Source organism: Zootermopsis nevadensis, unplaced genomic scaffold (genome assembly GCF_977971745.1).
Source record: "Zootermopsis nevadensis isolate Lab colony 2312 unplaced genomic scaffold, Znev_1.0 Znev_ptg000027l, whole genome shotgun sequence".
Classification (NCBI taxonomy): domain Eukaryota; kingdom Metazoa; phylum Arthropoda; class Insecta; order Blattodea; family Termopsidae; genus Zootermopsis; species Zootermopsis nevadensis.
The window spans coordinates 3,692,797-3,707,677 of NW_028259159.1; the positions used below are offsets into that span (position 1 = coordinate 3,692,797).

Here is a 14,881-nt window from a genome sequence, read left to right on the forward strand (position 1 = left end):
TGCTGTATAAACGGGAGTGACAAAACAGTCTTAGCTTCAATGTCTGATGAGGTTCGCGTGTATAAGTGCATTTTGTGAAGGATTCGCAATGTACAGTGTATGTGCATAACGAAGGCGGTGTTCTTGTGGTTCACTGATGTGGCATATTTAAAACTGTTCCTAGTTTTCTGCTGACGGAGACGCACTACGCAGCCGCAGGGACACCAGAACGGTCTCTTGGTACGTTAAGAACCAAACGTGTTTAACTAAACATTTATCAATTAGCCGATTCAATAATGAAATATATCCTTATACACTGTGCAAATGTTTTTTATGGTTTTGGAGAACAACTCTCTGGCATAATTAGCACCTGAATAAAATCTTCGCGTGTGGATATTTTGTATTAAATTTATGGATTGAATCATAATTACATAACAAGCAAAAGCCATATTTATTATATTTACATGTAAGTCTCATTTAATTATGACATAGGTTTGGAACTATTAGTCTCATATAAGTATTTTGTGTGGAAATCATTAAACAGTATGTCGCGTCCAGAACGTGTAGCTAACCATTAACCTACATCTTGCGCAGAGGTCCATGATACGTGGAGCTTTCCCCCCAACTAAACCCCTTCATAGTTCCTTCCACACGACGATAGTTGGTATCTTGAAAGATACGGTAACTGATTTATGTCAATACTTTATCATCTCGTGTCGTTCGAACTAGCTAACCTCTACAAATGTTTCGGCTTTCTTAAATAGGTACTATAAGGACTACTCTATGAGCCAGAAATGTAACATAAGTCACGTGCCTTAGCATTTACATCGGCAAGATAGTGAAACTGAGTGATTAATGCACGTTTTTCATATTTGGAAGTTCTCAGGTTCGAATTGCTTCCAAGGGACAAAACCCCTTTACTGTACACTTTCGTGTTTTTTCTCATACCCTCCAGGCAAGTTCTAGGACGGTGTCTTACAAGAGACAACTGCTTCTTCCTCGCCTTTCAGTCCGTTAAAAATATACCTGAAAAAAACCTCATTAAATAAACTAAGATTCTAATAAAAGATGTCAGGACAGTGCAGTTGGTCCCCTTCGTTTCGACCGATCATCACGTGTACGAGTAAATGAATTTCTCCGTCGCTTCCTTGAAACTTTGGTTTTGCCGTTGGGAACACGGAGTTAAACCACATGAATGTAAATTTATTATTCAAACACTTACGTTGCTTACTGTCCTTCCTTAGGACAGTAATAAATGTTAATTTTTAAATAAAATAGTTATGTTGTGAAGGTTTGACAGCTGCGCTGTTTCAACCTACAACAGTATAAACCATGTAACGAATTTTAAGATAGGTTTATTTGTGAACAATTCGCGCGGATGTGAGATTTATTGTGGAATGTTTTAAAACTATATCCCGATGCTTTACCTCGAGGAAGTCAGATGGGTCTCGAGCAGTCTTAGTTATAATAGTCGATCACCAGCACTAGATTTGAAGCCCCGGATCTCCCTATTTCTAAGTATGTGCCATTTACCACCGACTTCGGTTTCTGATTAATAATCAGGAAGTCAGAGTACACACTCAATACCAAGAGTGTAACACGATTTCTTGACGGTTCTTCTGCACTTCAATTACAGTGAAAGAACCATAACTTTCTCACAGTTTAACGGGGGCAGACCTCATTTCGCCAGCGTCACTAGAAATGTTCATTATGGCTCTTCCGCCTTCAAGTAACGACGTGGTGGAATACGTTAGGGCTTCTGCTGGTGTCAACGAAACAAGGATACAAGAAGCAGTGAAGAACCTCAAGGACTGGCTTATGTTACAGCCACATCTACCATATGATGATGGTAAGTCCTCCAGACGGCGATCGATTTACAGGTATTGTCTTTACCGACACGTCGCCCTCATATCTTGATACAGAATACTCCATCGGAAAGCAACCATTACTATTTCACACAACAAGGAAAGCAATGACAATACTGAATTACTGCAGCCGTATCTCATTGTTGCAGCTAATTCACTGCTTTATCCAGCAACAATAGTACTTCAGTACCAGATTCATAGAAGCTCAGATTCGTCCAGTCCACACCCTCACTTCTAATATCATCGTCACATCTACGTTTAAGTCTCCAAGTTTATCCTCCCGTCAGACTTTCCGTCTACATTTTGCCGCCAATGTAATTCCCCTTTATCTGAATCGCAACAAGCTACGTCTGTTGATTTACGTAACGAATCCGTGTCATTGATAATGTAATAATGAATGATAAGTGAATAACATTGGGAGTAAATACGAGCTAGTTGTGTGTTCGGATTATCATAAGAAGTGTGCAAAATACAGAATTAACAACACTTTGCGTCACTGCAGATGAAGGGAGACTGGAACGACGCTTTGTTTGGTGTAAGGCGAGCCTGGAAAGGACCAAATCGGCCATAGATATGTACTACACCTTACGGGCTGTTGTACCTGAGATACTCTCCAACAGGGATCCCTTCAGTCCCTGGTTCAGACAGATCACAAGCGTTTCGTAAGTGACCTAAATATCCACACAACTTAAATTCAGTAGTCATATCTATCATTTCCTCGTCTAGGCTGATTTCCCAAAGGGGAAATATTGCGGATATTAACTTGCTCAGTGAAAACACTTAAGTTCAGCTCATGCTTCTGAAATTCTTTTAGCATTTGACACCCCAGAAGTTCATAATATAAAAAAATCAGCTTATAACATCCAAAGGGTTTTAGCAGTTGTTGCTAAGCTCGCAACTGGAATCCATATTGAGCCAGTCCGATCCAGATAACTCCATAAGATAATTATCTTAACATCCACTTTAATAGTATCATCCATCTTACGCCTCGGTCTTACAATTCGTCTGTTCATTATGAGTCTCCAGTCAGAAAATTTTATGCATTTAGTTCTTCAAATAGAATTAATTTTCCCTCTTAAATTTTACAATAATAAGTGAACAAAGTCTTAACAAACTACTACTTTCCTCTCTTCCCACGCAAAATTAGTGACACCAGAACTTTGTTCCTGCACACTCAATTTCCGTTGCAACCACAAAACGAACAACTAAAGTTCATGCCCAGATAAAAACAAATATTTTGTCATTCAAGCTTTCAAACAGAACAGAAGTGTGACAAAATGCCATTTCTGAGCACGCCACGTTAACATACTTCAGAAGTTTCTCCATGCGTTGAGAGGAAACTTCGACTCAGTTTTAGGCCAAGTAGTTCTCAGATTGGCGCTACTGAATACTGCAAGTCCAACAGTTACAACGTCCATGTATTTGGGAAACTGATCACTAACTTGTTCGTTCATTATGGTGCAGGTACTGTCTGCCACTTCCTACACTAACAGACGACTGTCACCGAGTTGTGGTGCTGGGGAACCTAGACCCAGATGCCAGTAAATATAATGTCCTCGATGTCTTCAAACTCATTTTCATGGTAGGTGATGTGAGATTTTCTGAGGACTGCTGCGTGGCTGATACCTACATCGTGGATATGACCAACTTCGGAGTAGGTCACATTGCCAAAATCACCATGCCGGCAGTCAAGAAGCTCGAAATATGTGCCATAGTAAGTTTCCACTGTGCCCATCCTACATGCAACAGATTTTTTCAATGGTATCCAATACTGATGCTGGATATTCAGACAGTTATTTTCCGCACCATCAATAACGTCTGCTTTCGGGATCCATCGCTAAGAATCTAAAAGTAGGTCTCCTATCGGCATTCTTCCTTCTTAACACTAAACACAGAGTGTGCAAAAACGATGTACACACATTCAACTAATGAAGGAATGACATTTTATTAAACTAAACCATCACATACATCACTATTGGCCCTTAGTGAATTATCAAATCTAGTGTTGTTCAAAATCGCCAACGCCCGTATCTTCCGTAAACTCAACATATGGAGATCGATAATAACAAGGTAAATATTCCTGTGTTATAATGTGTATACAACGTTTTGGGGCATTCTGTATGTCCTACTACCAAGAGAGAAAAATTTCTTTAAAAGCCTTTGTACTCTGACTTTGTTCTAGATTGTAATGAGACGCATATGTGCTTAGTTTCCTCTGTGTTTATTACTATACCGTTTAATTCAGTTCCTTTGTTACAGTATTTGGCTTTGCCAAAAAATAATTCATGAAAGTTTACTTAAAAGGACTCGGTTCAAACGAAACAGTACATCATCAGTACTGTGAAGAACCTACTTATCCTTTAACAAGACAGAGTGCATGTAACGTGAAATTCGTGGGCCTGTTTATACTTTCAGAAGGGTTATAGTGCTAGAATAAGGGCAATCCACTACGTGAATGTGCCGCGATATGCTGACGTGCTCATCAACCTTGTGCGCAGCGTCATGAAGCCCAAGATCGCCTCTAGAGTGAGTTCTTTTTGCAGTCACACAAAAAAAGTGACCGACACGAACAATGGCGGCTGAGTTTTAAACACTGTAATAACCAGTCAATATTTGTAATTTTTGAAAAGAAATCACATCTCGAGGAGCAGCTGGATTACCAGCAATCTCTTTTAGGCAATTACACCACATTTGTAATAACCGTGTAAATTTGCTGCCTGAAAATTATTTTACACTTCTACACATCAAGTAGGCTGTTCTCATTTTCTTCGACTTTAAATCGCCATACTGCGTGTGTAATTGTAAGCATATAAACTTAAATATGTTTTGAAATATATTAACTCCTACAGTTTGTCTGGCTTAGTTATCGGTGTTTCGTCAGTCGCTCCAGCAATTCGCTGGTATAAATACGACATTACAACTGAAATTAAATTGCCTATATGCCATACTACGTGTAATTTAGCCAAACTAGCATTTCAGCCTCAAGTTTGTGTCAATATTTTATAATCACATTTGCATACGATATGAGAAAATAAATCGGTAAACATCAGAAGTGAGAGTTTTTGCAAAAATTGTTCTTCGTATCCTGAACGATTAGAAATAATACCACTTCACATTACCAGCGTCTTTGAACAACTTACATACAACGCATAATATTTTAACTTTAAAGAATTTAACACAATTTACGTCATATTTTAATTTCAGATGCAAGTTCATACAAAAGGAATGAACACTCTCCATAAAGAAATCGACAGAAAGATTCTACCTGAAGAATTTGGAGGTCAAGCTGGTTCTATAAGCGACCTCTGGAGTAAGTCAAAGTTTGTTTCTGTTACGTAACGTATAATCTCGCCATGTTTTCCTCAGCCCAACACGCAAGGCTCTGGTATAATGACGAAATATATGTGTATGCACAATGTCAGTATTATTTCAGCATACAAAGGCAGAACTTGAATCTAAATTTAGAATGTGCACTACCCAGTAAAAAGCCGATCTATGAACAAGACACTGTAAATTGATTTTGTCCATTAAAAGTTTTCATAGTGCATTAGTGCGTAAGGCAAATGTAAATGGAGACCTTGTGCTTAATCAGATACAAGAAGGAATTAATGAACACATTACGCTATAATTACGTGAGACACTAACAAAATGGTTGTCATTTTCAGATGACTGGAAGGAGAAGCTGGAGACCTACCGTGAATGGTTTCTGGAACAAGATAAACTAAAAGCTGACGAGTCAAAAAGACAGGGAAAGAGAACTGACAGCGGAGACATCTTCAGAATCGAGGGTTCCTTCCGACAGCTTTCGGTTGATTAACATCTCGCATGTGTTCTGGAATCGATGTTCCACACTTTCCTTCATATCGTTTCCTGCCCTCCTACAGGCCACTGAGAACTTTCATAATTATGACTAAGACGGTGTAACGAGGCTTTGGTTCAAGAGTGTCCTACGTGTGTGCAGACTCCCACGTCACAATACAAGTGCTGTTTGCACGAAACAAGCGACTGGAAATTCCGAGGAGAATTTTTAAAACACACTTTACCATTACAATATACATCTGAAACGAAAAAGGAAAGGTGAGATTTCAGGTTATCACGGTGGCCTGTTTAAAGTTGACTACTGGAGCTCTTGTTCCATCGAGTTCTGATGACGAAGGCAATAAGCACCTTTAAAACGTAGGCGAACTTCTACCATGCAACACGGTACAAAATCCCAAAAGACAGTCATCTTCAAGAAGGAAAAGATTTATCATGTTATAAGACACATGTACTCCAAATGCCTTTGTCACCATGTATACGCCACTTGTCTGTGGTTACTAACTGAAGCTACAAATACAATTTTGTAAATGTAATCTATAACACCACCGATAGCACAGAGCAATACACCAATTGTGGCTGTGACGCTGTGTGATCTAGGTGGTTGCCATATTCACGTTGAAGATGGATGTCACAAATTCCTCCGAAACGTTAGTATGGCCGCCTAAAATACCACATGCATGGCGTCACGAAACAGAATATCACGGCTTCGAGAACCTAAAATCTGAAGATAATTCACTTCACAGAACCAGAAATTAATTCTGTTTGTTTTTCATTAAACAATCTCTTTAACATATCTTAAATAAACCTTGCACACGTCAATGTTATCTGTACTTCTGTTATGTTACAGTTTAGTGTGAAGTATTTTAACCCATCTTGTTGTGAAAAATGTTACTGACAAACGTGTTTGATTGTGTTCTCTTATTGCATTGTTATTTTTCGTATTAAAAACACATTCCTGTATTTGACCTCATAAGAACGTCCAGACATTGCTATGCAATTAATAAATTAGCATTTTGTCATGGCGTCACAAACATCAACAGTCCGCCTAAGATTGCAATCTTAGGTCGTTAACAGACAACACTGATTGTATGAAGTGGGGTGCAATCGCTAAAACAATATGATCGCAACTATTTGCATTGCATTCCTATATACGTTAACTTTACAAAAATTAGCAGACCTATAGAATACACTCCAATGCGCTATAATTTCCAAATCCATTGTTTGCTATTTTACAAAGCTTCAGTAGATTTTAAGTTCGTTTACTTTAAATGTGTATTGTTACAAAGTCATACTGTAGACGTCACTTCAAAAAACCAAATAAAATTGTCCTCATATTTCATTTCGTTACAGATTCGCCATATCAAATCAGTTTCAAATAAAACTTTTACATTTCAACGAGGCTATATCCTGCATAGAATATATGCATTATACATAGAACTTCTCGGTAGAAGTGTATCAAACAAAATATTTACTCTTCTTATACAGTTTGTATTTCTGATAGAATTCATTTGTTTACACATGGCTGACATCACTAAAGTAAAGGTTTAATATCATAGCTTGATTTCCCCTGACTACAAGGTCTTTAACTATGTTCTTGGTTTTCCTGTCAGTTTTCACACACGTACAGGAAAAACCAAGAATCAATTTAACACACAGGTATGCCTCACCACAGACTTTTACTCCGTTAAAACTACATGTAATGACGTCCTTCACGAAGGACTAGATATGTTCTTTAAGCATGACCTCACATCTCCCTGTTACTCAACTTTTTGATGTCCTAGTCCTTACACCTGAAAATATAAGACATCATGATCCCACAAAGCGTTAAGTTAGTTTAAAGAATAATTCGTGTACCATCACTCCGCCTAGGAAACCTAGGACACTGAACACATTTCTATAGTCAACAGGTAGGCTACGAATTGAATCATCCTCACTTTGTAAAAAAAATGTTCTTATTACTAATTCTATTATTTCGCTGCTGACAATTAACATACGGCACGACTTAAGAGCAGATAAACGTTCTACAACTGTGAGCTGTGGTTTAATTCTTATGCATCCAGATTACGTCCATAAAATGGCTTTTGGGTGACAGGAATCCTTATGTTACATCGAAAAATCCACAGAATGAGATTTCCATTTTTCTAAGTGGAGTGGGGGTCCTGAGAAACAAGTACAAAATTCAAGATGAACATCTACCCCTACTAATGACCACGCTCTACTTTAAAATCTGAAGTGCGCTGTAAAGACCACGCCACATACGCGTCTCTCTCTTTCAGATATTGTAATTTGATCACCACGTCTTGCAATATTTACTTGCCTACACCTTTTCCAGGCTTCATTAAAAAACCCCAGCTGAATTGTGGTACGTTTGCTAAACAATTAGGAACTACTCAACTTATTTGCTTTCGCTCCCTGTGCAGTTCAGAAGTCCAGCAGTTGCGAGTCTGTATTCCACGGGGAATAGAACACTTCTGACGTTTCTGAGAATCACTTCCGTGAATTGGATATATATAAGCAAGTTACTAGGTCGTTCTTCCAGGATTTACCAACAAACATGGATTTACTTCTTTTGAGTAAAGAGACGAGAGATCAAATCCGAACCAGGGCCGAGATAGACGAGGAGAGGATAAAGGAGGCAGTGAAACTGTTGAAGAAATGGCTGGAGTTACAACCACATCTACCCAACGACTACGGTAATATTCAGAGTTGCCTTAGTTTCTGAAGTTCTGAACCTAAAATGATATGGCTTATCCAAAGCCTACATAATACTAGTTTTAATTTAACAGAATTACAGTGTACAGTGCTGGTTTCTTAGTAAAACTACAAACTACAAATGAAATGCATTACGTTTTGGAAAAAAAAGAAACCTCTACAATATTTTGTCGGCCTAAAGGTGAAGACAAATTTCTACAGGTCTAAACAGTTTTTCGTGTAAACTAGTCGTGACAAGTTTACTACGGTTTGGATATATTCGGAGAGGCATACACACGATTGGGCAAATTTCAATAGGATTCGAGAAGTTACTACAGTTTTAGACATATTGCAGTTTAAAACAGTGACACACGGGCGTACTACATCAATAACCACCATGCCACCAATACTTCACCTCACGATTTTGAGTTAGAGTCTCGACGTTACGAAGGCGTCAACAAATTTAGAACATATGTTTTCACAGTAATCGCCCATGGCACAACGTCTACACGTAATTTCATGAACATCTTTCAGAAATTTAGATACTATAAAAATGGCCGTCCTCTACGATGTACCTGCCGCAAGCAGTACTGACAGAAACAGATTATTATTTCTATATGCATTAAATTTATATATTAAAATCATAAAAAATTACTTGACAGGTTGAGTATGGCTTAAGAATATTCGGAGAAGTTTAGACATATTTGGACAGGCTTCGACAGGTTTCTACATGTTTAAACAGGTCGCAGCTTGTTCGTGTAAACTAGTCTTGACAGGTTTACTATAGTTTGGACACATTCAGACATATATGCTCATATGTGAGTGAACTGAATCGTACAACTCACTTGTGCAATTCGTTACAGACACGGCGAGGTCCACATTTCCACCTAACACTATAAGGGAGACAAAACCAAGGAAGGTTATTTGTGTACGGAACGTGTAGCTCCTACAACATGACGAAAATGATAACTAAAGTTCAATCGGAAGACATGAAGGAAAGATCCTTTTCAGTAAACTAGCCGTAAATAAGAAGATAGTGTTAAAACACACCTTGAAATATCGCATGAAGTTGTAGACTGTCTATTGTGTACAAAGTAATTAACCTTCTGGTAACCTAAGTTCGGAGAATTTCTTGACCCGTTGTGCTACTAGCAGCGTCTGAATTACTTTGCTCCATCAGTGAGTGATATAGTGAACATGATGGTGGGTGTTTGTATAATAAAGACAACGCACGCATAAGTTGAATATGGTTGTTACTAATAACATTTCAATTAATATTTACATCCCTGACTTTAAAAGAACATTTGCCTTCAGTTACTTTTCTTATTCTTGTGCAGATGAGACACGGATGGAAACATTGTTCTTCAGGTGCAAGGCTAGCATCGAGAAGTGCAAGCAGACTATTGACTTGTACTACAGCCTACGGACCGCCATTCCAGAGATATACTGCAACCGAGATCCGTCCAACCCATGGTTCAAACTGGCTACAAGCGTCTGGTAACTCATGTTCGGGACTTGATATTGCGGCATCCAACGCGTGAAAATAACCTTTGAAATATTTAAGTCTGAAAATAAGTACTATGTTACCACTAATTTTTTTATGAACTAGTATAAACACTCTGAATTATAATCCCCGACAACAAGCTTTCTGACACAGATAATTCCTCTCATTAGTAACGCCGTCTGAACGTTTGCGCACATGGCGGCAATGTTTCAGAGGGAACATACCACCGTGACAACCTCAAATCTCAGGTGTTTTGGTGTTTCAGTTGTTTCATACCACTGGAGCAGCTGACAGAAAATTATGACAGAGTGACAATTATAAAATGTCTGGACGGGGATCCATCGAATCACCACCCATATGACATGCTCAAGTTGCTGTTCATGATTGTGGAAGTCCGAACTATAGAAGATTACAACATGGCTGACATCTTTATTATAGACATGGACAACATCACAGTGTCACACGTAGTCAAATACACCCTTCCGGTTCTCAAGAAAATTGAAGTCAGCGCCATGGTAAATAAGCTTCACAAAGAGGTTTTGTATTGCTGAAGAATAATAATCATCCACTCCTCGCACCTCACAGAAAGATACCATCTAAGATTATAAGATGCACGTTCTTTTCGCTTGAAAACTAGGATTGTCGGCAGAATGATTCTCAGCCCTGAGTCTGTGTATCCTTGCAGAGATAGTTCGTGGCGTTCCTCATACCTTCAAAATATTGTTGGGTAACCTTTAGAAGATGCGTAGACCGCTTCCTTTCGCATCCTCTCTTATCCATCGTTCATTACTTGCCCTATCATTTCACTATACAGAAATAAATCAGCTGAAAAACCGTCGTTAAATAATTAATTGTATAAATAATAATTGGGGGCTCTTTTGAATACGGTAATGAACCATCCGTTTCCGTATCAACCACCTGAGCAACTATTAGGTTCCCAAGGACTCCATGGAGTTCGTTAACAGTACCTCAATTAACAAAACGCAAGGTCACGTGTTTTCATGGCCCTTCTATGGTTACCCCTGATGATAGGATGATTGTGATGATGATTACGGTGGCAGGAAGAGGGGACCTACAGCTTAGCATGCAATCCAATTCACGATGGGCGTGGTATCTCCGAATACGCACAGTTTCAACTTTCTTAGAGGCGGAAAAAGGTAGCACCATAGCCCCAAAATTGCGATACAAAAGTAATTTTTATTTTCATTTCAGAGTTACATAATACTCACAAGAAGCACTGAGCACTGTTTTTCGTCCACATAACTGTTCAGAAGTAGTACTGATAGTTTTATCTATTTCCTTGTAATTACAGAGAGGTTTTAAGGGTCGACTCAAAGGATTGCACTTGATCAACGCTCCTCCTGTCGTGGACTCAGCGGTGAATGCATTTAAGAGTATCCTGAAGCCTCAAATGGCCGAGAGGGTGAGTACAGTAACGCAAGAAATACCTGGTACATTCCTACATTCAGAAATAAAAGTTGGCAATGCATGAAGTATTAAAATTATTGACAGTCGGCGTAGTACATTTTATGGTGACTAAGAGTTTCAAAATTACTCATATTATGCAGTACGTGTCTTTGTAACATATTACAGCACAAATTACGGAAACAAACCTTCAATAATCCACCATCTACACTAAACGTCTATCAAAATAACTCTAGCAGTCACCATGATCTTATTTTTTATTTTTCTAACTCAGGAATTTTTTTGTCACACGTTTAACACAAATCCTACTCTAGACGAAACTCAGAGTGAAGAATAAAAATGTCGATTTTTGAAAAAGAATTGTTCGCGTTTGGAAGAAATATGTGTGTATTTAACGGTCTCTTAACGTTAATGACGTCTTCCAGTTCCAACCAAAATTTCTTCCACGATGTAAAATATAAAATTCATTGTAAGTTACATTAGTTACCCCTCACATAGTTTCACGCACTTGAATACCTAAGATCACGCACCAAAGAACAGTTTTTTTTAATTTATGCAATGTGAATCAGGCAATTTATCGGAACTGTCTTAAAACAACAGATTTGCATTTTAAACGAGTGAAAATCAAGGCCAGAGAGTTATAAACAATCACACGACTACACGTTTTCGCTGTTCTTTGCCTTGTCAATTCCACTTCCATATGGAAAGTGTATTAACTGCCACCACCTCATAAACATAGATTTCAGTGCAGTTCTTTCTTGTCTCAGGTACACGTACATAGAAAAGGTTCCGACAAGCTGCTAGATTACGTATCACCTAAGATACTGCCCGAAGAATACGGTGGAGAAGCTGGCTCGCTGCATGACCTCTGGAGTAAGAATTTCCGTCTCCATCTCAAGTTTACGTTTATTTTCCTCTTAACAGTAACTTTCTTCCCCTACATTTTAAATCATCAACCTCGGTATCAGCAGATGGCTGTCTCCTGGACTGTAGCGCCGTGTAGCGTGATAGAAGTTTACCACATCAGTAAACTAGGCGATGAGCGAATACGACTCATCGCCCGGCGGTACAAAGCAGAAGGCAGCCACCTTCGGACTCACCTCCGTGTGTCAACCACAAAAATAACCTCATTATCACTTCCATATTATCATTATTATTCTACTCCATTATCTTCTTATTTTACATCTTCTGTATTCTCTTACGTTCGTAGCAGCGTAGTAGCAGTCGGGCCATTTTCCTTCTAACAGGTTTCAACTTCGTGTTTTGTCCGTTTTCTTACTGAAAGAACACTGCTTTCGAATTCGCCTTCCGTGCGAAACTACGCGTCTCACTGGTAGATACTTGCATATAACTTTACTTTACACAGAGGGACCCCGGTTTGTGTATGTATAGGTTTCATAGAATTCTCAGAATAAACAGACAGTTTCCATAAACAGCGTTAACCAATCGATGTTTGTAATGGAAATTAGTTATGTTTTCTTTAAAGTCGGAACCGAATTTCTAAATATTACTCAGATCAACTGCGTGATTCAAAGCGTAAAATTAGTGCTTCTGATTTCAGACAACAGGCACATTTGCACAAAGTAGGTAAAAGAGCAGCATATAATTATGAAACACGCTACATCCCTAGCTTAAAACTCATGTGCCATTTAAGACTCGGAATGCATGGTACAAGATACACGTTCTATTTATCATCGCTATATCATTTTATGTTTATCAGCATAAACGTTTGACACAAGATACGTGTTCTATTTATCTCTGCACCATCATCACTACATGGTAGGTCCGTCGACCTGTGGTCTCAAATTTAAGCTATTATTTAGTACAAAATTAGGCGTGCTTACGTCACGACATTTGTTATTCTGACACTCGTGTCACCAAATCGCATTTCAGATCAGTTCGTAACGGTAATTACGAGAACTGCGTAAGCCTAAGTTTTAAGGTAGGCACGGTTTACACGATGTTAAGCCAGCACTGTCATTTGCGAAGACCTTCGACATCCGCTAAGTCGGGAAATTTCCTTACCAGCTAAATAGCTATATGAACTGCTGAAAGACGAATACTCGTACCTGCACAGTGGTTTAGTTTACTTATCCCACAGAAAGAAGCCCCATGTACAGTTATCAGGAAGCTAGAGGCTTATTTTGATCTCTCAGGCCAACATTACTGTGTAAAGTGCTGAAAAATGGAAGTCGACTGGTGGGAAACGCTGTTATGCGTTTGGAAATGTTGACATGGAACTTCTTTCCGAAGCGTAATTTTAGTTAGCAGTTATTTATTTTGTTAATGCAGTATCTGTGTTTCCTGCCAAAAACAGCTATGTGGAAGCAAAAACTAGGAAACTACAGAGAATGGTTCCTGGAACAAGAAAATGTCAAAGTGGATGAATCTAAACGTCCTGGGGAATCCTTCAACACCAGCGACCTCTTTGGATTCGAAGGATCTTTCAGACAACTTAACGTCGATTAGCAAAAGACCAATATCAAGATGTTCCAAATTCGAAGCAGTGTTCAGAAGCATGAAGGTGTATGTGGAAAAGATACACTGTCACTATTACTATTAATAAAATATAATATTAACGTTAGTTATAAATAAATAAATATTTCGTTTTGTAACTCTGAATGAAATAGGATAAAGTATGGGTGTTTATGAATGAAACATTATAAAATAATTAAAGTGTGCCGATATTATATTGTAGTCCATACCTACAGAGACGATCTTGAGACGTAGGAAAAAATTTTCTCTCAAATATGGAGTTAATAAAAGTAAAATATAAACCTTTACTAACTCCTTAAAATTAGTCTCTCACAATCGACGTAATGAACACAAGTTCCTCTACGAACCTACAGAGTGTCATAACCCAGAAAATCTACCACAAGTGACATATTCATACATCAAACAAGATGTCTTTGATTGATCGTACAGAACAGAAAAATGTCATTTTAAAGATCTACACAGACGATAAAGCAACAATCAATTATGAGCTGTAAGAATGTGAACATTATAAAAGTGATAATATTGGGATTATTATTTCCTTATTTGTTTACTTTGTTCGCCAGCATCCTTCATTTTTACTTATTCTTTCTTTTTCTTTCATTACTTCTACCTTTCTTCATTCATTTTCCTTCCTTTAATCGCTAACACACAAGCACCATCACTCATTGAAATATGTGATGTTATAAACAGAAGTGGATTTCCTACCAAAAAATTACTCTGACTCAATTCATCCCGATTCCCATATTCTTACTTGCTTTCTGTCACACAAGCATTTCCCCAAAATTTGAAGAACTGCTATTTTGCGACAGCAGACAGCTATGAACTAAGCGCAAGCAGTTTGCCTTCACGCCCACCACAGGTCACCTGTACTTTCATTTGTTTCGACACTAAACGATGCCGTAAGAGGTAAGCATTTCGTTTCGGGACGTCCCGAGTGGGAGCAGTCGCGGAAACCAGCTGAATTTTACGTGACTTTCCTCAGTCCCTCCATTAAAATGCTGTGATAGGACACAGACAGGCCACGACCACTCCCTGTCACATTCCTTCAAATTCATCTTTCACAATCATCCTAATACGCCAGATTCTATCAAATATGAATGCT

General features: G+C 38.4%; 3 protein-coding genes across 3 annotated transcripts in view; 2 read left to right on the forward strand and 1 right to left on the reverse strand.

Annotated features, from left to right (window-relative positions):
* Window positions 1-7,002, forward strand: part of LOC110829864 (uncharacterized) — a 28,199-nt gene extending 21,197 nt beyond the window's left edge. The window contains exons 14-19 of the mRNA XM_087356767.1: window positions 1,632-1,828; window positions 2,347-2,506; window positions 3,309-3,558; window positions 4,260-4,370; window positions 5,049-5,154; window positions 5,510-7,002. Coding sequence (XP_087212893.1) covers window positions 1,632-1,828; window positions 2,347-2,506; window positions 3,309-3,558; window positions 4,260-4,370; window positions 5,049-5,154; window positions 5,510-5,661 — 976 coding nt within the window. The 3' untranslated portion in view covers window positions 5,662-7,002. The remainder of the gene's footprint in view (window positions 1-1,631; window positions 1,829-2,346; window positions 2,507-3,308; window positions 3,559-4,259; window positions 4,371-5,048; window positions 5,155-5,509) is intronic.
* The window catches only part of LOC110829861 (uncharacterized), a 297,508-nt gene that overhangs the window by 241,031 nt on the left and 41,596 nt on the right, over window positions 1-14,881 (reverse strand). The window lies entirely within an intron of this gene.
* LOC110829859 (retinol-binding protein pinta-like) lies at window positions 8,072-14,307 on the forward strand. The gene is made up of 6 exons (XM_022064024.2): window positions 8,072-8,356; window positions 9,692-9,851; window positions 10,124-10,373; window positions 11,171-11,281; window positions 12,051-12,156; window positions 13,601-14,307. The coding sequence occupies exons 1-6, from the start codon at window positions 8,218-8,220 to the stop codon at window positions 13,750-13,752; spliced, it is 918 nt and encodes a 305-aa protein (XP_021919716.2). The 5' UTR covers window positions 8,072-8,217; the 3' UTR covers window positions 13,753-14,307.

Coding starts and splice junctions, on each gene's coding strand:
- LOC110829859 (XM_022064024.2), top strand. CDS start 8,218: ATGGATTTACTTCTTTTGAGTAAAGAGACGAGAGATCAAATCCGAACC. Junction 9,852..10,123: donor AAACTGGCTACAAGCGTCTG/GTAACTCATGTT, acceptor TTGGTGTTTCAG/TTGTTTCATACCACTGGAGC. Junction 11,282..12,050: donor AGCCTCAAATGGCCGAGAGG/GTGAGTACAGTA, acceptor TTCTTGTCTCAG/GTACACGTACATAGAAAAGG.